The sequence below is a fragment of the Aphidius gifuensis genome, linkage group LG6 (genome assembly GCF_014905175.1).
Source record: "Aphidius gifuensis isolate YNYX2018 linkage group LG6, ASM1490517v1, whole genome shotgun sequence".
Classification (NCBI taxonomy): Eukaryota; Metazoa; Arthropoda; class Insecta; order Hymenoptera; family Braconidae; genus Aphidius; species Aphidius gifuensis.
The window spans coordinates 6,583,906-6,608,041 of record NC_057793.1 but is presented as its reverse complement, the minus strand read 5'-3'; the positions used below and the strand labels follow the sequence as shown (position 1 = coordinate 6,608,041).

Sequence of the window (24,136 nt, the reverse complement as noted above, 5' to 3'; positions counted from 1 at the left end):
AAAAAGACAGATAATAAGTAGGGGAGAGAGAGAAATTAAAAGTGAGGTTATTGGCTATCATTAAATAGAAAAAAAAAAAACCAACCAAAACCAACCGAAAAGCGCGGCGCACATGGTTGAGTAAAAATTAAATATAAAATAGTTGCTCAAAATTGTAAAAATGGATAATAATACAACAGAAAAAAAAGAACACTTTGTAGGCTCAAATACTCTGGATTCATTTACAAATATAATTCAAGATGATAAAGCATCAAGAATTAATGGTGCAGTTGCATTAATCAAACATTTGTCAAATAAAAAAAATGTAAGTACAAAATTACACTAACCTAAAATTATTTTTTACATCAATACACAATTGTTAATAATAAATATATTATTATGATTATTATTAAATTTATAAATTAATTTATTTATTAGGAAGAAGGACCAAGCAAAGAATTTCAATATTCACTGAAAAGATTGGTCAGAGGATTGAGTGCATCAAGAGACACATCAAGAATTGGTTTTTTTACAACACTAACAACATACTTGAAGCTAAACCAAGAGACAAAAGTTGATGATTTAATTCAATTAATGGATGTTGAACTTAAGCCCAATAATAGCAATGCAAAAAGTGAAAATGCAAATATACATCTTGGCAGGATTCTTCTATGTGGTGCATTAATTAAATCAAAAATTGTTGTTAATTCAGAAGTAGTTGATCAATTAAAAATAGTATCAACATTACTTGAATCTGGTAGTAAAAGAAGTTATCTATCATTTTATTCAACATCATTTTTAGTTGAATTACTTAATGATTATGATTCAAAAACACTTAAAGCAAATATATGGCCAATAATTAAAAAAGAAATTGGAAAAAATTGGAATGAACAAAGTCTTGATACATTATATATTATATTTATAATGAATGATAAATTTCCAAAACTTGTTAATACAAAATTTTTAAATGAATATCTTGATAATGATAATATAATATCAATTGATACAATTGATAGCTTGATTAAAATTGTAACAGATATACCAAGAATTCATTATTGTCATCATCCATTGTATAAAATTTTATGTGAAAAATTAGTAGCATCAAGCTGTCTTGATAAATTTTGGTCATGTATTGATAAAAAATTTGATAAACCATCAAAAACAATGGAATTTTTATCACTTGAATTATTAAATATATTAGTACCAATGATTAATGATAAATCGATAATATCATCATTAATATCACCAAATTTTATTCAATACATGTTGAAAAGATTTAATGGTTCTAAAAAAAATCGTAAAGATGTTATTGCAAATTTATTTCGTAAATTTTTTAGTAATATTGTTGTTGCATTGAATGACAAAGAATTATCATCAAAAGTACCAATTGATATTATTAAAAAACTTATAATATATCCAGGTGATTTGATGATTGAAAAAATAACTGGTACAAAAATATTACAAATGATAACATCAAATTTAAATGATAAATCAGTTAAAAAATTATCAAAAGTATATCATGAAATAGCACTAAATTCATTGCCAAAAATAATTAATGAAAAACAAGAAAATTGGATAAATGCTGAACGTCTTTATGCTGGACAATTATTAACAAAATTACTTGGTCATTCATCAGTTAATAATGAACATACATGGCGTCTTGAACAACTTAAATTTTTATTTAATAGTGGTTTTTGTGAAATGGAAAATATTGGTGTTGAATTGGCATCCCAATATCGTGATATGTTTTATCGTTCACTTGATCATAAATTACCAAAACTTGATGATTTACGTGATGTATTAACAAAACTTGTTGATTATATTAATGATAATGTTATTATTGAAAAAAATAAAATTTTAAGAACACCAATGAGTGATGAAGCAATTGAAGCATGGAATAAAATGATAACATTTATTAAAAAACCAGAAAGTGATTTTAAAAATAAACATGTCATATTAATTTTCTTTACCATGGAATTAAGTATGGGTTTACATTTATTCTTTGATACTGAATTGGCAATATCATCAATAAATGAAATACAAAGTTGTTCTGAGCGTTTAATGACGAAAAAAATTATTAATAATAAAAAAAATAAAAAAGAAACAACAACAAATGATACAATTAATGGTGATGAAGATGAACCAGAATGGGTTGAAGTTATTGTTGATTTATTATTATCATTATTATCAAGAAATAATCATTTATTACGTTCACTTGGTAAATGTGTATTTCCACATCTTTGTCCAGAGTTAACTTCATCATCAATACATCAAATTCTTGCTGTATTAGATCCAAAAGATGAAAGAGGTCCACTTGTTAATAAAAATTTTGAAGAAGATGATGAAGATGATGATGATGATGATGATTCAGATAATGATTCACAATCTGATGATACTGATGAAGATGAAGACAATGACAACGAAGGCGAAGAAGAAGAAGAAGAAGATGATGATGATGAAAATCAAGCAACATCTGATGATGATGATAATGTTGAAGAAGAAGAAGATGACGAGTCTGATGAAGATGAAGATGATGATGATGACTATGATGATGAAGATGAAACAGTTACTGATCGTTTGAAGGAAGCACTTCATCAAGTACTTGGTGCATCAGCTCAAACAGATAATGATGACAATGATGATATTGATATTGATGAAATTGACGAGGAAGAAGGTAAACGTCTTGATGCCAAATTATCAGCAGCATTTAAAATATTACGTCAAAATCGTCGTAATCAAAAGAAAAAACAAAAAAAAACAGCTGAAGCATTGACACATTTTCGTGTACGTGTTATTGATTTATTAGAAATTTATATTGATTGTGGTCCATCAATGGCAATTGCATTGGATATGCTTGTGCCATTATTTGCATTACTTGAATTTAGTATAAAAGATCAACATCAAAAACCACTTGAAAATCGTGTTAGAAGTTGTTTAAAAAAATTATCAAATGTTAAAAAATTTAAAGATCATGATGGTGTTGATGAAACATTAATATCTGATATGGCAAAATTATTAATATTAAAAGGTGAAAGATCAACATCAATTTGTCAAGAAATGGGTGATAAATTAGCTCAATGTTGTACATTTTTAATAAGATGTACACAGCAAGCTGGTTTACCACCATCAACACTTGTTGATATTTATAGTGAAAATTTAACATCATTTTTCAAAAAACGTGATTGTATATTATCTGCTGTTTTATTTAGAAGTGCATTACAATTATCATGGACTGGTACATGGCAATTAATACCAAGTATTATTGATTTTGCATTTGATAATACAACACGTTCTTTTAGACGTGGACAAGCACTTGATCTTTTAACAGTATTTTATCATAATCATAGAATGATTACAAGTGAAGAACATCAATCATTACGTGAAAAATTGGAAGTTAAATTATATAATTATTCATTAAATTGGTTTAAAGAATTTAATGAATCACAGCTATCAACAAATGATGATAAAAAAAATACTTGTATTGGCAAAGAAGCTAGACAAAAATTTGTTTGTTTATTATGGACACTTCTTAAAGCTGTACATTCACGTCATATTAAAAAAGCATGGAATTGGAAAAAAATTGGTGATGCTATGGTTGAATACAGAAAACAAGTATCATTATCAAATGATGCCAAGAGTGCATACAATAAATTGGCACAAGCAATTGGTGCTCCAATAAATATCAAAACAATAATTAAAAATCCAACAACACCAGCAGCAGCAGTAGCAGCAATAAAAACAACAGAAAATGGTGATGCTACCGCTAATGACAAGGACAATGAATCAGATGATGAGGATGATGTTGATGTTGATGTTGATGATAAAAAGAAAAATAAAAAAAATCATAAAAATAAAAATGATGTTAAAAAACAAAAAAAAGAAGCTAAACAATTAAGAGCCAAGGCAATGGCTAAAGGTTTTGAGGATGTTCATTTTGTTGATCTTGATATATTAAATGGTGATAATGATAATGATGATGCTGATGATAAACAAGAAGAAAATATGGAAATACAAAATGGTAATAATGACAATAATGAAACTGAAAATATCATTGATGAAAGCAATGATGATACATCATCTAAAAAACGTAAATCAGTAACATCATCTGATGACACTCCTGTTAAAACAAAAAAAAAGAAAAAAACACAAAAATAAATAACTATTTTTGTCATTAGTTTTTAATTATTATTTTTTATATTCATTTATGTATAATATAAATAAATTTACAAATGAAAATAATAATATATTTGTTATTTTTTTATTAAACCCTTTTTTAATTTTAATATTAATTAAATAATATTTAACAACTTGATTATTTTATTATTATTTTATTTAAATTTTTCACATATTATTATGACAAATTAATTTGGCAATAGATAAAAATAATATAAAATTCGTGCCAACAAACAAAATAATAATTCAGATACATTTTTACTGTCATTTTTTTTTTCTTCATTCAATCTTTTGTTAATACAGTATATCTTAATCTAATTGCAATAATTATATTATAATAAAACGTAAATTATTGATAAATAATATTAAGTCAAGTTAACTACGAAAAAAAAAAAAAAAAATTTATATTATTTTTTTCTTGATTTTAATATCAATTTAAAAAAAATTAATTTTAAACAATAATTAATAATAATGGTCCTGACACTGTCATTAAACTGTGTTTATTATTTTCAACTATTTATTTATTATTTATCAAAATAATAATTAAACATTACACTTGACAATAATGTCCAGAGTCTAATTTTATTATTTATTGATTGATTATTTTTAAATATCAATTCAATATGACAAAAAAAAAAAAAGAAAAAGAAATTATTGTTATCTTAAATTTACTCAGGAATTATTTAAAAATTTTTCTTTCATAGAAGTAAAAAATATCGCGATATACGCTTTCACCCGGAATACGTTGATAAACAATTTTTTTTTTTTTTTTTAATTTTGTGTAATAGTTTAGAGTGTGTGTCCAAAAAATTGATGTTTTTTTTTACGTTTTTTTTTTTTTTTTTTATTTAATAATCTAAATGTAAACAAAAAAAAAAGTTATATAATTAATTTTTATTTGTTTTTATTATTAATGTTATTAATTCAACTTTTTGTATATGTTTTTATTAGTATTATTGTTGTTGTTGTTGTTTTTTGTTTGAGTTTAATTAGAAGGCGATGCTTAAGTACTATTCTGGATCAACTTTGTTTCCACCTTCGTCATCATGTGATGGACTGTGCCATGTTAGTCGTTCCTCATAAAAACGAATGACAATTTGTGGACATTTTTCATTAGCAACACGTGCAGCAACTAAATCAGCATCATCAGTTCCTTTCCATTTCATCAAAAACATAAGTTCACCACTTGAGTCAGTTGCACCAATGATACGTTCTGGATCTAAATTTCTGTCAAAACCTAAATACCAAATTTAAAATTAAATATTACTAATCAATTATAAATAATTATATTATTAAAATGAGATAAAAAATAAATAAACAATGTATTAACGTTTTTAATAATAAATTTAATGTCTTCTCAAAAGTCTACAAAAGGTAAATACCTCTCGAGCTTATGGAAACCTATAAAAAAAAAAAATAATATATAATTTTTTTCTATTTTTATTATTGTCAATACAATCAATTTATTTTAAAATTAACAAATTGATATTTATTTATTTATCCTTTAAATTAAAAAATAATATTTGGCTTGTTTGTAAATTAAGTTCTTCTTTTTTTTTTTTTTTTGTTTGAGGGGATGTTAAACTAACCTTCGAGTTTCTTTTCTTCAGTATTTTTTTTCTTTGTTGCAAGTGTTGGTGTACTTGAACTTTTTCGTTTCTTTGATTCTTTTTCTTCATGATGACTACTTTTTCTTGAAGATGCTTCTTTTTTCTTACGTGCTTCTTCAAATTGTGAAATTAAATCTGGACAATCAAGATTTTCTTCTGGTTCCCATGTATTTTCATCATCTGAATAACCTTTCCATTTGAGAAAATATTCAACCTACATTGTCATTAAACAAAAAGAAAATATATAATATTAATAAACAAATTAAATAATAATTGTTGTTTTTATTTATTGATAATATTATTTACCTTTCCTTTGACAACTCTTCTGTCGAGTACTTTTTCAACGCTGAACTCTTCTTCAGTTTCTCCCTCAGTGGTTGGTGAGTCTTTTGTTGACTTGCTCATTTTGACCTTCAAAATTTTACAAAATTAGAAAAAAAAAAATTATCATCTAAATCAACAGGTTATCATGCATCTATTTTTTTTAAAAACAAACAACAAATCAAAATTTATTTTTCCGATTAATTAGAACAAAGAAAAAAAAAAAAAAAAAAAATTATACGTGTTTGGTTATTAGTTTGACGCACATTGGCCACCACGAGCCATGTTTAGAAAAAAAAAAAAAAAGTTAACAAAAGCCGGCAAAAAAAATAATCACCTTTAAATTGATAAACAATATAATAAAATTTAATTATCCAATATGACACACAAATAAACAATGCCTAAATAATTAAATTATTAATGACAATATGAAAAATAAAAAAATAAAAAAAAAATAAATAATAAAAGGACAAAAATGCGCCTAAAAACATTGTCTCTTGACGCAAAATGGCGGTAAAAATTTTATCATATTATTATTAATAATTAAAACAATAAATAACACAACTTATTATTATAATAAATAATAAATAAATTACTTACTTTTTTAATTGTTTTTTATGATATTTAATTAATAATATTTAATGAGTGTTTATTAATTGTGTTATCAGAAATAAATGCTGACTGTTTGCGTGAATTAACGGAACAACGACGCCTCAGTGTGCCTCGAAATTTTTTTTTTTTTTTTCTTCTCACAAATACCCTCTCGTCATACCACTCACGTATGTATAAATTTTTGTTTATGTAAGAGTGTGGTGTAACAAACGGCGTCAATTCTTACCGCTAAAATTTTACAACAAATATGGCGGAAAAAAAAAATTCAATCAATTTCTACGCATGCGTCAATTAATTTAACAATAAAAATTAATTAATTATAAATTACATTTTATTTATTAATAATTATATATTATTTATTTATTTATTTTTATAATTATTACGATTATTGGTATTAATTAATTTTTATAAATTTTATTATTTTTTTTTTTTTGTAGCTGTGAACCCAGGGTGTTCAGTTGATTCATCAAAAAAAAAAAATAATAAAAGAGGGGAGGAATAATATAATTGAAAAAAAAATGGCAGATTATTTAGGGATGATTAGATGTGATGAGAAAAAAAAATATGCTTAGAATATTGATGTAATTAAAAATATAAATTAAATGTTTATTTGATTATTGTTGTTAATATGATTATTGTTTTTAAATGATGATATCGGCTATGAAGTTTTCTGTAACATCAACTGGGTTAAATAAAAAAAAAAAAATACCGCCCCCAATTTTTTGGGACATCAGTGACGAATGCAGTGAAATAAATTTATTAATTTGGATTTTGTAAAATAAAAATTTGACAAATAAAATACCAATGATTTTGTACATCACTGGCAAGGTCTCTTCTGGGTTATTGTTAAAATAGATCATACACATCTTCATTGAAGAATAAGAGAGAAAAAAAAAGTAAATTTTTAGAGGAAAAAAAAAAATAATTAAATAAAAAAAACAAGTAAGTCTTAAGTAATAAGTTGACATATAAAAAAAAAATTTATAATAGTTATTTAATGATGTGTGTTTAAATTGAATGACATAATAATTGTTAAAATTAAATATAGATTAATGTTAATTATTTTTATTTAAGGTTTAATTAATTTTTTTGATAACCATGGCTGCAAGATCGTTGGTACGATATGCACAATCAAAAAATGTAACACCTCAAATACATCGTTGTGCAGCATCATTGTCAGGTTTTGAAATACAACATAAGACTCCAATAATATCAAAACGAATGCCAATACCAAAGGCACATTATGGTGGTCGTCATACTGTGTCATTGCTTCCTGGTGCTGGTATTGGTCCAGAATTAATGAAATACGTCAAAGAGGTAATGGCAAAATATAAATGATTAATTGAAAAACAAAAAAAGAAATAATTAATTTAATTAAAAATAAATATAGGTATTTGTATTTGCTGGTGTACCAGTTGATTTTGAAGACATTGATATTAATCCAAATGCAGATAATGATGATGATTTGGACTATGCAATAGCATCAATACGTCGTAATGGTGTTGCATTAAAAGGAAATATTGAAACACGTAGTACAGAAGCTGAAGTTAAATCTCGTAATGTTGCACTACGTAATGAACTTGATCTTTATGTTAATGTACTTCATTGTGTATCTTATCCAGGTGTTACTTCACGTCAAAAAAATATTGATATTGTTATTATTCGTCAAAATACTGAGGGTGAATATGCCATGTTGGAACATGAGAGTGTTGATGGTGTTGTTGAAAGTATGAAAATAGTAACACGCCCAAATTCTGAACGTATTGCACGTTATGCATTTGAATATGCCAAAAGAAATGGTAGAAAAAAGGTGACAACTGTTCATAAAGCAAATATTATGAAATTATCAGATGGTTTATTTTTAGAAATATCACGTGATGTTGCTAAAGAATATCCTGATATACAACACAATGATATGATTATTGATAATACATGTATGCAACTTGTTTCAAATCCTCATCAATTTGATGTTGTATTAACAACAAATTTATATGGTTCAATTGTATCAAATGTTTGTTGTGGTTTACTTGGTGGTGCTGGATTATTATCTGGTAAAAATTATGGTGATCATTATACTGTATTTGAGCCAGGTACTCGTAATACTGGTGGTAAAATTGCTGGTAAAAATATTGCTAATCCAGTTGCAATGCTTAATGCTGCTGTTGATATGTTACGTCATTTAGGACACAAACATCATGCATTAATTATACAAAATGCAATTAATAAAACAATTAATGCTGGTATTCATACACGTGATCTTGGTGGTACTGCAACTAGTCGAGAAGTCATTGATAGTATTCTCAAGCATATTAAAATTCAATCAAATTAATTATTTTTTTTTTTTTTTTATTTTAAATTATTTTATTTTATCAACAATAACAATAGTAATAATTTGACAGTTTAAATTTTTATTGATTAACTAAAACAATAAAACATTATTGATAATTCATTTATTTATTTAAGCATGACATATGGAAAATAATTAATTTTCAATTAATAATAATTATTGTCAATGAGTGTTTTGTTTTCATGATTAAAATCATAGTTGTCACGATTGTTGTACAGTCTAGAAATGTAATTGTATTTCTCATTATTTATTAATAAATTATTGTTGAGAAATACTTTGTAATATATGGACATTGTTGTTATCAACATAATTTAATTATTATTTATAAATAAATTCAAAAGAATAATAAGTTGAAATGAAATATATTTAAAAATGTCAAGAAAATTATTTAACTTTTTTTTTATTTATTTATTTTAATGTTAATAATATTTATAAAAAAAAATTATTCAAATTGTTATAATTAAATTTAAATTTCAGATGATTCAAGGCTTTTAATTATTTTTATTTTACTTGATGATTAAAGGAGGAATTAATCATTAGTTTTTCAAAGTCTAAGAATTGATGAATTTGAATTATTTGGATAATTTGTTATTTATAAATTATACAGCAATTTTTTGATTACAAGATAAATAGTTTTAGTGGATTTTTGAGTAAATAAATGAGTTAAGAGTCTACTCATTTGATATGATCAAGGTATACTAGAAGAGCAGGTTCATTCTACAAAATAAATTGTAAGTATGTATTTACATCATTAAAAAATAATACTTTTATTAAAATGATTGAATTATTGATATTTTTCTATATTTCTCTGCAACACATTAAATTCTTTTGAGTCCAAATTAACTTATTTATTTTAGATAATTTTAATTATTGAAAAATCACAATCTGATCAATAAATATAATTTTTTTATCAATTATTTAATGTGAACTTGAATTTAAAAATAAAAATAAAAATTTTTTACTTGACCTACTTTGGAAACTCTTTAAAAAAAATTAAATCAATTGAATAAATGATTACAGATTTATTTTTATCCACATTTATAAATGAATATTTTAAAATTAATTTTAAAAATTTACACAATCATTTACTTTTATGTGAATTAGTCCAAAAACCTCATGAGCTTTTCAAAAATATTTTTTCTACAATATCCCAGACATTGAATTCATTGATGTTATAAAAAAAATGATAAAAAATTTTTAAATGAAATTAAAATATTTTATTACTAAACTTGATTTTATTGTAAGCTATCACACGGTCAAAATTTTTAAAACTAACATAATTTCAATAAACATTTATTATTTGATTAAAACATAATGATTTGTTGATAATTGATAAAAAATTAGTTCAAACATTATGTAATAATTAAGTTAGATACTATCAATATTGATTATTATTATTATTTTTGATTAACAAACCTACTTGAGACAATTAATTGATAATTTTATATCCATATAGTTAGTAGATTAGATAAATTAAAGGTCAGTTTGTTTTTTGCTTATATAGACTTGATGATTTTGATGTTTGATATTTTCATATAAAACACTGCACTTGTAGTACGATTATATTTCTAGATCATTAATCTACGTAAAATGTATAAATCTGGTGCAGTACAACATTAACTGTTTCGAGTTTGATGTGTTGTGTAATATTTGTTAAATAATAAAATATATTGTATATAAAAATAAGTTAAAATGAAAATATTATTTAAAATTTTAGTGTTATTTTTTTTAATAATTGAAATTGATAATTGTGTTGGATATAGAATCCTTGGATTATTTCCATTAAATGTAAAAAGTCATTTTAAAATGTATGAGAGATTAATGAAAGGTCTTGTTGAACGTGGTCATCAGGTAGATGTTATTAGTTGTTTTCCACTTGATACACCAATAAAAAATTATACAGATATTGTCATAGATGAACTTGCTGCTGAACATATTGATGAATTTACCTATGATCTTCTTCCTGTATATAATGGTTTAAATCAGTTTAAAGTAATTGCTACTATGGTTGGAAACGACGTTTGTGATGGTATTGTAAAAAATTCTAAAGTTCAAGATATCATTAATAATCCACCGAAGAATCCACCGTATGATTTAATCATCATGGAAGTACGTATATACATTATTGGATAAATTATTTATAAATATTAAGGATTATTTTAATTTAATTGAAATTGTTTATAGTTAGTTGCTGGTAATTGTTTCATGGCACTTGGACATAAATTAAATATACCAGTTATTGCAGTAAGCTCGTCATTTTGGCCATGGACTTCAGCCATGTTTGGTAATCCTGAAAATTTAGCCGTAACAGCAAATCTATTCACTAATAATTTTGATAGAATGAATTTTTTTGATAGAATGTATAATGTTATTTTTACATTTTATACAAATTATATATTTAATAAACTAAGAACACCACAAGATGAAATTATTAAAAAAACATTTGGTCCAAGTACACCTGGTCTGATGGAATTGGAAAAGCAATTTGATTTATTTCTCCTTAACACACATCCATCATTGGACGATCCAATACCAAGAGTACCAGGATTGATTGAAGTTGGTGGTCTGCATGCTCTGAATGATGATGGTCCTGAATTATCAGTGGTAATTTTTTTGTTTATTTTTATTTTTTTATTTTTGTATATTAATAAAAGAGTAAGCTGTATTTTTTAAATTTATTTTCATCAACAGGCTGATAAAAAATGGCTAGATGAGAGCACTGATGGATTTATTTATTTTACATTTGGATCATTTGCCGTAACTGAATCATTTCCTTTGTCAACAATTCAGGCATTTTACAAATCATTTGCAAAACTTGCTCCAATAAGAATACTCATGAAAGTTAAACAACCTGAAAGACTTCCACCAGGACTTCCAGACAATGTTAAAATTTTTACTTGGATATCACAACCTAAAGTACTAAGTAAGTTTTTCGAATAATTAAAAATTTTATTTTAATTATTTACCTATATTTATTCAATTAATTGTTAGAGCATAAAAATATTCGTGCATTTATAACACATGGTGGATTAATGGGAACTCAAGAAGCTGTTCTTTATGGAGTACCAATGATTGGCGTACCACTTTTCTGTGATCAATTTACCAATGTTGATCTGTATGTAAGGAAAAATATTGCGATTCGGCTAGAACACAAAGAAATAACTGAACAAAAATTAGATTTTGCCTTGAAAGAAATTCTTAAAAATCCCATGTACAGGTAAGATTCAAAATCAACTTGAAATTTAGTGTATAAAAATTATTATTATGTTTCATTTTTCAATATAGAAACAATGCAAAAAAATTGGCTATCAAATTTAGAGATCGTCCATCAAGTCCACTTGATACAGCATGCTACTGGATTGAATATATTGGTAGACATGGAAAAAATGCACTGAGATCACCAACTTTGGATTTGGCTTGGTGGCAAGTTCAACTACTCGATGTCTATGCTGCAGTTTTATTTGCCATCACAATTATTTTAATAATCTCAGTAATTTTAATAAAATACATAGTTAAAAAATTTACTTTCCATATTTCAGACGAGAAAAAAAATAGCTAGGAATGATATAAAAACAAAAACATTTGAAAAAATTAAAACAACATTGATCAATTGATCAAACGATTACAAAACATTTTTTTTTGTTTACTATACATTATTGAAATAAATACTTCAAAGTTATTATTAAAAACTTATAGAATCATTATCAGAATCACTTGTATCTAAATTAATCTTAAATCATTATCAGTTTTTCCAAAAAAAATTTTTTCAATGATATCCCAGGTATAAAAGCCAATGATGTTATCAAATAAAAATGATAACAATTTTTTTTTTTATTAAAATATTATTCTATCTGTACTTGAATTGATCGTAAGTTATCACAAGGTCATAAAAGATTTTGTATTTCTATTTTCAATGTTAATATTCAAGTATCGATTTTATCAGCAACAGCGTTGATCATATATTTTCTTTTACATCAATTCAATGCGATATTTTCAATTAAATAAAAAATAAATGTAAAGTCTTTCAACATATTAAAATCAATTTGGCAAAAATAAAAATAAGTAAAATACAAAAAAAGCTGTTTTAATAATAGTTTATCTTTATGGAAACTATTCTAGAACTAAATGATTGACAATGATTGATCAATATAACAGATGCATCAGCATTTTAATATAATTTTTTCATTGATGTATCATCTGCTGACAATGACATTCAAATTAACTGATTGAAAATTCTTAAATCTCATATGTAATCTGTCTTTAAGACATAAATTCACCAAACATGTATTATTTTATTTAATTAAAAAATACTGATTTAGTATTGTCATTATTAAAAAAATAAAATTAAATGTTATGTAATAATTTAGCTAAATATTATAAACAATTGGTATTAATATTTCTCTAAATTTAAAATAAACTTGAACCAATTAATTTATTAAGTTTTTGAGACATATAATTAGTAGATTAAGTAAATTAATGATTAAAATGTTTAATATCAAGTCAATGTAAGTGGGAGAAAATTAAATGCACTATCAATTGGTTCAACGTAATATTTTTTATCATTATGAGTGGTTTTTTTTTTTTATATAAAAACAGCACTTGTGATACTTTCATATTTCAAGATCATCAATTTACACATGTACAGCTTGAGATGTGTAAATCTCTTGCAGTATATCATTAACTGGTTTAAGTTTTTGTTGAGTAATAAATGTTTAAGAACAGAGTGTTGTGTAATATTTATTGAATATAAAATATTGTGTATATAAAAAAAAGTTAAAATGAAAATATTATTTAATATTTTAGTGTTATTTTTTTTGATAATTGAGATTGATAATTGTGTTGGATATAGAATCCTTGCATTATTTCCATTAAATGTAAAAAGTCATTTTAAAATGTATGAGAGATTAATGAAAGGACTTGTTGAACGTGGACATCAAGTGGATGTCATCAGTTGTTATCCACTTGATACACCAATGAAAAATTATACAGATATTGTATTAGATCTAATAGCTTCTGAAGATGTTGATGAATTTACGTATGATCTTCTTCCTATATACACTGGTTTATCTCTGTATAATATGCTTGCGACTTCGGTTGGAAATGACCTTTGTAAGGGTCTTCTTGAAAATTCTAAAATTAAAAATATCATAAATAATCCACCAACAGATCCACCATATGACTTAATCATCATGGAAGTACGTTTATATATTATTTAATAAATTATTTATTAATATTTAGAATTTTTAATTTGATTGAATTTATTTATAGTTGTTTGCTGCCAACTGTTTCATGGCACTTGGACATAAATTAAGCATACCAGTAATTGCAACAAGTACATCATTTTGGCCATGGACATCAGCAATGCTTGGAAATCCTGAGAATTTAGCAGTAACACCAAATATATTGATCTATAATTTTGATAGAATGAATTTTTTTGATAGAATGTATAATGTTATTTTTACATTTTATACAAATTATATATTTAATAAAATAAGAACACCACAAGATCAAATGATCAAAGAAACGTTTGGTCCAAATACACCTAGTCTGATGGAATTGGAAAAAACATTTGATTTATTTCTCGTAAATACACATCCATCATTGAATGATCCAATACCAAGAATACCAGCATTAATTGAAGTTGGTGGTCTTCATGCTCTGGATGATGACAGCCCTGAATTGACCATGGTAATTTTTTCGTTTATTGAATTAATAATTTAAACTCTATTTTTTTTAAATTTATTTTCATCAACAGGCTGATAAAAAACGGCTAGATGAGAGTACTGATGGATTTATTTATTTTACATTTGGATCATTTGCCGTGACTGAATCATTTCCTTTGTCAATAATTCAGGCATTTTACAAATCATTTGCAAAACTTGCTCCAATGAGAGTACTCATGAGAGTTAAACGACCAGAAAGACTTCTACCAGGACTTCCAGAGAATGTTAAAATTTTCACATGGATATCACAACCTAAAGTACTTAGTAAGTGTTTTGATTAATCTCAAATTTCACTATCAATATATTTATTTGATTAATTTTCAGAACATGAGAATATTCGTGCATTTATAACACATGGTGGATTAATGGGAACTCGGGTTGGGGTAAATTTTCTGTGATCAATTTGACAACGTTGACCTGTATGTACGAAAAAATATTGCTATTCGTTTAGAACACGGAGAAATAACCGAACAAAAATTAGATTCTGTGTTGAAAGAAATACTTGAAAATCCAATGTACAGGTACGATTCAAAATCAACTTAAAATTTAGCTCATAAAAATTGTTATTAATTTTTTTTTTTTAATATAGAAACAATGCAAAAAAATTGGCTATTAAATTTAGAGATCGTCCATCAAGTCCACTTGATACAGCATGCTATTGGATTGAATACATCGGTAGACATGGTAAAAATGCACTGAGATCACCAACTCTAGACTTGGCCTGGTGGCAACTTCAACTATTGGATGTCTATGCTGCAATTTTACTTGCCATCACAATTATCATAATAACCTTAGTAATTTTAATGAAGTACATAATTACAAAATTTTATTTCCATATTTCAACAACAGACAAGAAAAAAAACTGCTAGTTTAACATCTCAATATGAATATATAATTATACAATATAAATAAAGTGATTCAAATTAAGCAATATAACTTTTAAACCTTTCACAACTAATTATTCATCTTTTCTTTATTCAAAAACTTTTTTTTGATTATGTTATTTTTCTTTATTGAATGAACATTGAAGACCAAGGCCATAGTCCTATACTTTTTAATAGAAGGGTTTCATCATCTAGTCGTATAATTTAAATCAAAGGTGGCTTATTTGTCTACAAGGCATATGCTTAAATTGGGCTGAGACATCGTAGCGAGCCAAGTGTTGCTGGTGGTATATCATTGACTGTTTAAATTTTGGTTGAGATATAAATGTTTAAAAACAGTGTTTTTACGATATTTCAATATTTGTTAAATAAAATATTGTGTATATAAAAATAAGTTAAAATGAAAGTATTATTTAATATCTTAGTGTTTTTTTTTCTAACAATTGAGATTGATAATTGTGTAGGATACAGAATCCTTGCAGTATTTCCATTAAATGCAAAAAGTCATTTTAAAATGTATGAGAAATTAATGAAAGGTCTTGTCAAACGTGGACATCAAGTAGATGTTATTAGTAGTTTACCACTTGATACACCAATAACAAATTATACAGATATTGTATTAGATCCAATAGTTTCTGAGCATATTGATGAATTTACTTATGATCTTCTTCCTGTATACACTGGTTTGGCTCAGTATGATATACTTGCGACTGCAGCAGGAAATGTCCTTTGTAAAGGTTTTCTTGAAGATTCTAAAACTAAAAATATAATTAATAATCTACCAACAAATCCACCATATGATTTAATCATCATGGAAGTATGTTTATAAATATTATTTATCAGTTATTATAATTTTTATTATACTTGATTAAATGTATTCACAGTTATTTGCTGCTAATTGTTTTATGGCACTTGGACATCGATTAAATATACCAGTAATTGCAGCAAGCACATCATTTTGGCCATGGACATCAGCCATGATTGGAAATCCTGAGAATTTAGCTATAACAAAAAATATTTTTTTAAATACTAATTTTGATAGATTGAATTTTTTTGATAGAATGTACAATGTTATTTTTACATTTTATACAAATTATATATTCAATAAACTGAGAGCGCCACAAGATAAAATGATTGAAAAAACATTTGGTCCAAGTACACCTGGCCTGATAGAATTGGAAAAGCAATTTGATTTATTTCTCGTAAATACACATCCATCATTGAATGATCCGATACCAAGAGTACCAGCATTAATTGAAGTTGGTGGTCTTCATGCTCTGGATGATGATAGTCCCGAATTAACAGAGGTAGTTTTTTCATTTATTTTATTGATAATTTAAATTTTATTTCTTTTGTTTATTTTTTATCAATAGGCTGATAAAAAATGGCTAGATGAGAGTACTGATGGGTTTATTTATTTTACATTTGGATCCATGGTTGTAACTGAATCATTTCCTTTATCAATAATTGAAGCATTTTACAAATCATTTGCAAAACTTGCACCATTACGAGTACTTATGAAAGTTAAACGTCCAGAAAGACTTCCACCAGGCCTTCCTAGCAATGTTAAAATCTTTTCATGGATATCACAACCTAAAGTACTCAGTAAGTGTATTGATTAATCTCAAATTTGACTTTTAATTTTTTCTTGATTAATTTTCAGATCATGAGAATATTCGTGCATTTATAACACACGGTGGATTAATGGGAACTCAAGAAGCTGTTCTTTACGGAGTACCAATGATTGGTGTACCACTTTTTTGTGATCAATTTGACAATGTTGATCTGTATGTACGAAAAAATATTGCAATTCGTTTAGATCACAAAGAAATAACTGAACAAAAATTGAATTTTGCTTTGAACGAAATACTTGAAAATCCAATGTACAGGTACGATTCAAAATCAACTTGAAATTAAGAGTATAAACATTGCTATTAATTTTTTTTTTTTTTAATATAGAATCAATGCAAAAAAATTGGCCATCAAATTTAAAGATCGTCTATCAAGTCCACTTGATACAGCATGCTACTGGATCGAATACATTGGTAGACATGGTAAAAATTCACTGAGATCACCAACTTTGGATTTGGCTTGGTGGCAAGTTCAACTACTCGATGTCTATGCTGCAATTTTATTCATCATCACCATGATCATAATTATTTCAGTAATGTTAGGAAAATACATAATTAAAAAATTCTATTTTTACATTCCAACATCAGGCGAAAAAAAAAATTACTAGTTACGATACGAAAAATTTTTTAATACTAAAACATCGTGATTAATATTGTTCGTTTTTCTTTTCACATTAATGTTAAATATTAATTAATATTTTTGTAAAATATATTACAGCATTACAATTTACATTCCTAATTAAATGATGTATATTTATTATTAAAATAAATATTTCGCAATAACTTAGTAAAAAAAACCTTACTCAATTTAAAAAAAAAAAAAAACAGATGAATAAATCGAATAAAATGAATGTCATCACAAGCTTATGAAACATTTTTCTAAACCATATTCCAGATATTGAATAGTGTCATTGAAAATTTGTGACTCATTTAAATATTAATAACATCAAGTTTTATCTATACTCAATTTCAACAGAATGCATAAGTTATTTCATGAATATTTTTAATTAATTAATCATAAAAAAATGTCATAAAAATCATGCAGTATATGGTAATTGACAATACTTAAAAAATACCACAATCATCTTTTCTAATATTTTAATATTCATGAGTTTTCCATATAAAATACCTTGCTTCTTCGTATTATAAAATTTTATTTAAAAGTATTATCACATAGTTTAGAATTTAAATTTATACAATTTTAATATCAACTTGTCGAATTAATTTTTCTATTTTTATATATTTAATTCTGCTCCAAAAATAATATTCTTCTTGTGTAAAATTTGTTCAATATAATATTGTCCAATAAATATTTAAAATGAAAATATTATTAAAAACATTTGTGTTATTTTTTTTAATGATACTTGAGTTTGATAATTGTGTTGGATATAGGATACTTGCATTATTTCCATTGAATGTTCGCAGTCATTTTAAAATGTTTGCAAGATTAACAAAAGGTCTCGTTGAACGTGGTCATCAAATGGATGTCATCAGTTGTTATCCACTTGTAATGCCGATGACAAATCATACTGATATTACTATTAGACCACTTGTTACTGAAAATCTTGATGAGTGTCATTATAATTTTTTTTATGTGTACAATAATGTGAGGCAATTTAAAACATTCGCAAGTCAATTAGGTAATAAAGTTTGTGAGGGCATTTTGAAGAATTCTGAAATTCAAAATATTATTAATAATCCATCAACAAATCCACCGTATGATTTAATTCTCATGGAAGTATGTTTATAAATATTATTTATTAATTATTTTAATTTTTATTATACTTGATTCAATGTATTCACAGTTATTTGCTGCTAGTTGTTTTATGGCACTTGGACATCAATTAAATATTCCAATAATTGCTGCGAGTTCATCACTTTGGTCATGGTCATCAGCAATGCTTGGAAATTCTGAGAATTTAGCTGTAACATCAAATTTATTCACTAATAATTTTGATAAAAATAATTTTTTTGATAGAATGTATAATGTTATTTTTACATTTTATACAAATTATATATTTAATGATCTAAGAGCACCACAAGATGCCATGATTGAGGAAATGTTTGGTCCAAGTACACCTGGTCTGATGGAATTGGAAAAAACATTTGATTTATTTCTCGTAAATACACATCCATCATTGGACGATCCAATACCAAGAGTACCAGGATTAATTGAAGTTGGTGGTTTACATGCTCTGGCTGATGATAGTCCTGAATTATCAGTGGTAATTTTTTTGTCTATTTTTATTTTTCATATTTTAATAAAAGAGTAAGCTGTATATTTTTTTAATTAATAATTATACAGGTTGATAAAAAATGGCTAGATAAGAGCACTTATGGATTTATTTATTTATCATTTGGATCATTTACCGTGGTTGAATCATTCCCTTTATCAATAATTGAGGCATTTTACAAGTCATTTAATAAACTTGCACCAATAAGAATACTCATGAGAGTTAAACGACCTGAAAGACTTTCATCAGGTCTTCCGAGCAATGTTAAAACTTTTACTTGGATATCACAAGCTAAAGTACTCCGTAAGTTTTTTTAATCATTTCAAATTTTATTTTAATTATTTACTTATTTGATTAATTTTTAAGAACATAAAAATATTCGTGCATTTATAACACATGGTGGATTAATGGGAACTCAGGAAGCAGTTGCTAATGGAGTACCAATGATTGGTGTACCACTTTTTACTGATCAATTTACTAATATTGATCTGTATGTACGAAAAAATATTGCCATTCGCTTAGATCACAAAGAAATAACTGAACAAAAATTAGATTTTGCCTTGAGGGAAATACTTGAAAATCCCATGTACAGGTAGGATTCAAAATCAACTCGAAATTCACAGTATGGAAATAATGATAATAATTTTTTTTTATCATCATAGAATCAATGCAAAAAAATTGGCCATCAAATTTAGAGATCGCCCAGCAAGTCCACTTGATACAGCATGCTATTGGATTGAATATATTGGTAGACATGGTAAAAATGCACTGAGATCACCAACTCTAGACTTGGCTTGGTGGCAGGTACAACTACTCGATGTCTATGCTGCAATTTTATTTATCATCACAATGATCATAATAATCCTAGTAATTTTAGGAAAATACATAATTAAAAAATTTTATTTCCACATTTCAATATCAGATGAGAAAAAAAAAAGTTTGTAGTGATAAAAAATAAATTGAGACAACCTCGAATAATAATTTATTGCACACGTTTTTTTTTATTCAATATATATTATTAAAATAAATACTTTGAAGATTTATGAAAAATTAACACCATCATTTACCAGTTTCTATTGTTTTTTTTTTTTTTTTTTATTTTAAAAACGATAATAAAAATGACAATTATTGCTATTGGTTTTTTTTTTATTCTCTGTGTTGTCAATAAAGTAAATAAATTATTTTTTTTTAATTTAAAAAATACTTGAAGAAATTTTTGAAAATTGAATAACGCCACATTATAAAAAAAATTATGGTTCTTTTTCATTGTAAAAAAGTTGAAAATCGCCACTCTTCTTAGTCCTTGCGAGGAGCGACATACTAGAAAATATAAATTAAACAAATAAATTTAAAAAATTCAAACAATCTTTTGATAAAAAAAAAAAAAATATGAACAAGCATATTTACAGAATGTCAATTAAATCAATGTCTCCTCAAGCTTATCGAACATTTTTTAATTTTATCATATTCCAGATATTAACGTCATTGAAAATTTGCGTTCTATTTAAAATTAATATTTTATCTATTTTAACAGAATGCATAATTAATTAATCATGAAAAATTGTCATAAAAATAATGCAGTTTATGTTAATTAACAATTGATTGTGCCTACGAAAATATGACAATCATTTTTTTTTTTTCTATTAATATTTATGAAGGTGTTCTATATAAAATACCTTGCTTCTTCATATTATTAAATTATATTTAAAAGTATTATCACACGGTTTATTAATTTAAATTTTCAGCTATCATTTAATTGCTAGCTCATTTAATTTTTAAAGTTATTTTATTATTTTAAAAAACTAATATTCAGCCCATCGAGAGTAAATCGTTGAATATAATATTGTGTAATAGACAATTAAAATGAAAATATTATTAAAAACTTTAGTGTTATATTTTTTAATGATACTTGAGTTTGATAATTGTGTTGGATATAGGATCCTTGCTTTTTTTCCATTAAATGTAAGAAGTCATTTTATGATGTTTGAGAGATTAGCTAAAGGTCTTGCTAGACGTGGTCATCAAGTGGATGTTGTTAGTCCTTATCCACTTGTTACGCCAATGAAAAATTATACTGATATTACTGTTGAACCTCTGGTTACTGAAAATATTAATGATTTTAGTTATAATCACTTTTATCAGTACAATAATATAATGCAATTTGAAATGTATGCAACTCAGATAGGTAATGACGTTTGTGATAGTATTTTAAAAAATTCTAAAATTAAAAATATCATTAATAATCCACCAACAAATCCACCGTATGATTTATTCATCATGGAAGTATGCATAGATATTTATTATTTTATTTATTGAATTATTTATTAATTATTATAAATCTGTATTGATAATTTCATTGAATTTTTTTATAGTTACTTGGTGGTAATTGTTTTATGGCATTTGGACATAAATTGAATATTCCAATGATTGCTGCGGCTTCATCTAGTGTTCCATGGACATCAGCCCTGATTGGAAATCCTGATAATTTAGCTATAACGAACAATATTTTTCTAAGTACCAGTTTTGATAGAATGAAATTTTTTGATAGAATGTATAATGTTATTTTTACATTTTATACAAATTATATATTCAATAAATTAAGAGCACCACAAAATAAAATGATTGAAGAAACATTTGGTCCAAATATACCTGATTTGATGGAATTGGAAAAACAATTTGATTTACTCCTTGTAAATACACATCCATCATTGAATGATCCAGTACCAAGAGTACCAGCATTTATTGAAGTTGGTGGTCTTCATGCTTTGACTGATGATACTCCTAAATTAACAGAGGTAATTTTGTTATTAATTTTATTGATAATTTAAATTTTATTTCTTTTATTTATTTTTATCAAAAGGCTGATAAAAAATGGCTAGATGAGAGTACTGATGGATTTATTTATTTATCATTTGGATCCATGGCTGTAACTGAATCATTTCCTTTATCAATAATTGAAGCATTTTATAAATCATTTGCTAAAATTGCACCAATTAGAATACTCATGAAAATTAAACAACCTGAAAAACTACCACCAGGTCTTCCAGATAATATTAAAACGTTTACATGGATATCACAAGCTAAAGTACTCAGTAAGTGTTTTAATTAATTTTAAATTTAATATTAATTATTTACGAATATTTATTTGATTATTTTTAAGAGCACAAAAATATTCGTGCATTTATAACACATGGTGGATTAATGGGAACTCAAGAAGCAGTTGCTCATGGAGTACCAATGATTGGTGTTCCACTTTTCTGTGATCAATATACAAATATTGATCTGTATGTACAAAAAAATATTGCAATTCGGCTAGAACATAAAGAAATAACTGAACAAAAATTAGATTTTGCCTTGAGGGAAATTCTTGAAAATCCCATGTACAGGTAGGATTTAAAATCAATTTGAAATTTGTATGAAAATAGTATAGAAATAATAATAATAATTTTTTTTTTTTTTCAATATAGAATCAATGCAAAAAAATTGGCTATTAAATTTAGAGATCGCCCAGCAAGTCCACTTGATACAGCATGTTTTTGGATTGAATATATTGGTAGACATGGTAAAAATGCACTGAGATCACCAACTCTGGACTTGGCCTGGTGGCAGGTTCAACTCCTCGATGTCTATGCTGCAATTCTATTCATCATTACAATGATCATTATAATCTTAGTAATTTTAATAAAATACATTGTTAAAAAATTCCATTCCCACATTCCAACATCAGATGAGAAAAAAAATAGCTAGGAATAATGAAAAAAAAATATTTGAAAAAATTAAAACAACAATCGTTTACATGATTACAAATGTTTTTTTTTTTTTCTTTTTTTTTTTATATTAATAATTGAATACATAAAATATGTCACAGCATTACAATGAATATTGTAATCAATAAAAACTGACAATAATATTTCTTATATTTATTCATACTTTTGTTCTTTTTTTTTTTTTCTTGACAAATATAATATCAATAATAATAATAGGATCAGAGACATCAGAGTCATTTGTCCGGTGAATGTTATTCGCATCAAATATCATGGATTTATATAATTCAATATGTTTTTTTTCTATTTTAAAAAGGACGGTTGGAATTATTATTATTTTTAAAATACAAATTTGTTTTGAAAAAAAAAAAACATTTTAGCCAATTTTTCTGTTTATTTATTTTATCTCGGATGGAATGAAAAATTCGTTGCGAATCGACGTCACCGATCAAATTATTTCAAGTCTTATATTATTTTTATTATTATTTATTCTTTTATTAATTTATAGTATGACTAAGTCCGCCCATTGCCAATTCGACCCAGTCAATTTTTTAATTATCCAAAAAAAAAAAAATAGTCATCATTATTTCTAATCAACAAAAGTTATTATTTATTAATCATTCACCAAATCACAGAATCAACAGTTCAAACATTAACAATAAAAAAAAATTATTAATAATTAACTAATGACTTAAATAATTTGTTTTATTTATTTTTTTTATTTTATATATTTCATTTTGATAATTAAAAAAATTTATCTGGTCATCTTAAACAATTAAATTGGCAGTATTTATTTTTCATTTATTTTGTTTTAATTATTATTAAATTTAAAAATACAATATAAAAATATAAAATGAA

At 25.2% G+C, this 24,136-nt stretch overlaps 6 protein-coding genes across 7 annotated transcripts; 5 read left to right on the top strand and 1 right to left on the bottom strand.

Moving 5' to 3' along the window:
* Window positions 1-80: 80 nt before the first annotated feature.
* LOC122859122 (myb-binding protein 1A) lies at window positions 81-4,228 on the top strand. Its single transcript, XM_044162503.1, has 2 exons — window positions 81-304; window positions 418-4,228. The coding sequence occupies exons 1-2, from the start codon at window positions 161-163 to the stop codon at window positions 4,132-4,134; spliced, it is 3,861 nt and encodes a 1,286-aa protein (XP_044018438.1). The 5' UTR covers window positions 81-160; the 3' UTR covers window positions 4,135-4,228.
* Window positions 4,229-4,630: 402 nt separating this feature from the next.
* LOC122859123 (chromobox protein homolog 1-like) lies at window positions 4,631-6,858 on the bottom strand. Its single transcript, XM_044162504.1, has 4 exons — window positions 6,684-6,858; window positions 6,069-6,173; window positions 5,742-5,976; window positions 4,631-5,389 (listed from the first exon to the last, which is right to left on the bottom strand). The coding sequence occupies exons 2-4, from the start codon at window positions 6,165-6,167 to the stop codon at window positions 5,163-5,165; spliced, it is 561 nt and encodes a 186-aa protein (XP_044018439.1). The 5' UTR covers window positions 6,168-6,173; window positions 6,684-6,858; the 3' UTR covers window positions 4,631-5,162.
* Window positions 6,859-7,211: 353 nt separating this feature from the next.
* LOC122859121 (isocitrate dehydrogenase [NAD] subunit gamma, mitochondrial) lies at window positions 7,212-10,753 on the top strand. Of its 2 annotated transcripts, none has more exons than XM_044162501.1 (3): window positions 7,212-7,637; window positions 7,770-8,012; window positions 8,086-10,753. In XM_044162501.1, exons 2-3 carry the CDS (start codon window positions 7,794-7,796, stop codon window positions 9,022-9,024), a joined length of 1,158 nt encoding a protein of 385 aa, XP_044018436.1. In that variant the 5' UTR covers window positions 7,212-7,637; window positions 7,770-7,793; the 3' UTR covers window positions 9,025-10,753. The 2 variants fall into 2 exon arrangements, with proteins under 2 accessions (XP_044018436.1, XP_044018437.1); XM_044162502.1 differs by having other exon boundaries at window positions 7,636-7,697.
* Window positions 10,754-10,776: 23 nt separating this feature from the next.
* LOC122859725 (UDP-glycosyltransferase UGT5-like) lies at window positions 10,777-13,313 on the top strand (the record flags this gene model as incomplete). Its single annotated transcript, XM_044163407.1, has 7 exons — window positions 10,777-11,151; window positions 11,227-11,321; window positions 11,454-11,646; window positions 11,734-11,965; window positions 12,034-12,259; window positions 12,328-12,532; window positions 13,308-13,313. Coding segments are annotated over 7 exons (1,332 nt in total), but the record flags the coding sequence as incomplete, so codon positions are not given.
* A 193-nt stretch (window positions 13,314-13,506) lies between these two features.
* Window positions 13,507-23,261, top strand: LOC122859724. The gene is made up of 22 exons (XM_044163406.1): window positions 13,507-14,237; window positions 14,311-14,730; window positions 14,798-15,029; window positions 15,090-15,148; window positions 16,098-16,466; window positions 16,534-16,597; window positions 16,766-16,956; window positions 17,023-17,254; window positions 17,313-17,538; window positions 17,609-17,887; window positions 18,326-18,331; window positions 18,673-19,018; window positions 19,086-19,149; window positions 19,315-19,505; window positions 19,586-19,817; window positions 19,881-20,106; window positions 20,177-20,311; window positions 21,452-21,797; window positions 21,887-22,309; window positions 22,375-22,606; window positions 22,675-22,900; window positions 22,982-23,261. The coding sequence occupies exons 1-22, from the start codon at window positions 13,821-13,823 to the stop codon at window positions 23,259-23,261; spliced, it is 5,196 nt and encodes a 1,731-aa protein (XP_044019341.1). The 5' UTR covers window positions 13,507-13,820.
* LOC122859120 (UDP-glycosyltransferase UGT4-like) lies at window positions 21,366-21,874 on the top strand. The gene has a single exon (XM_044162499.1). It carries the CDS (start codon window positions 21,378-21,380, stop codon window positions 21,828-21,830), a length of 453 nt encoding a protein of 150 aa, XP_044018434.1. The 5' UTR covers window positions 21,366-21,377; the 3' UTR covers window positions 21,831-21,874.
* Window positions 23,262-24,136: the final 875 nt, after the last annotated feature.

What these genes read in the sequence shown, in the direction of transcription:
- LOC122859121 (XM_044162501.1), top strand. Translation starts at nt 7,794, where the DNA reads ATGGCTGCAAGATCGTTGGTACGATATGCACAATCAAAAAATGTAACA. An exon ending in TAATGAAATACGTCAAAGAG is followed by an intron (nt 8,013 to 8,085) that starts GTAATGGCAAAA and finishes AAATAAATATAG; the next exon opens with GTATTTGTATTTGCTGGTGT.
- LOC122859724 (XM_044163406.1), top strand. Translation starts at nt 13,821, where the DNA reads ATGAAAATATTATTTAATATTTTAGTGTTATTTTTTTTGATAATTGAG. An exon ending in ATGATTTAATTCTCATGGAA is followed by an intron (nt 19,019 to 19,085) that starts GTATGTTTATAA and finishes ATGTATTCACAG; the next exon opens with TTATTTGCTGCTAGTTGTTT. An exon ending in ATAGTCCTGAATTATCAGTG is followed by an intron (nt 19,506 to 19,585) that starts GTAATTTTTTTG and finishes ATAATTATACAG; the next exon opens with GTTGATAAAAAATGGCTAGA.
- LOC122859120 (XM_044162499.1), top strand. Translation starts at nt 21,378, where the DNA reads ATGAAAATATTATTAAAAACTTTAGTGTTATATTTTTTAATGATACTT.
- LOC122859123 (XM_044162504.1), bottom strand. Translation starts at nt 6,167, where the DNA reads ATGAGCAAGTCAACAAAAGACTCACCAACCACTGAGGGAGAAACTGAA. An exon ending in GAAGAGTTGTCAAAGGAAAG is followed by an intron (nt 5,977 to 6,068) that starts GTAAATAATATT and finishes ATGACAATGTAG; the next exon opens with GTTGAATATTTTCTCAAATG. An exon ending in TGAAGAAAAGAAACTCGAAG is followed by an intron (nt 5,390 to 5,741) that starts GTTAGTTTAACA and finishes TTTGGTATTTAG; the next exon opens with GTTTTGACAGAAATTTAGAT.
- LOC122859122 (XM_044162503.1), top strand. Translation starts at nt 161, where the DNA reads ATGGATAATAATACAACAGAAAAAAAAGAACACTTTGTAGGCTCAAAT. An exon ending in ATTTGTCAAATAAAAAAAAT is followed by an intron (nt 305 to 417) that starts GTAAGTACAAAA and finishes TTTATTTATTAG; the next exon opens with GAAGAAGGACCAAGCAAAGA.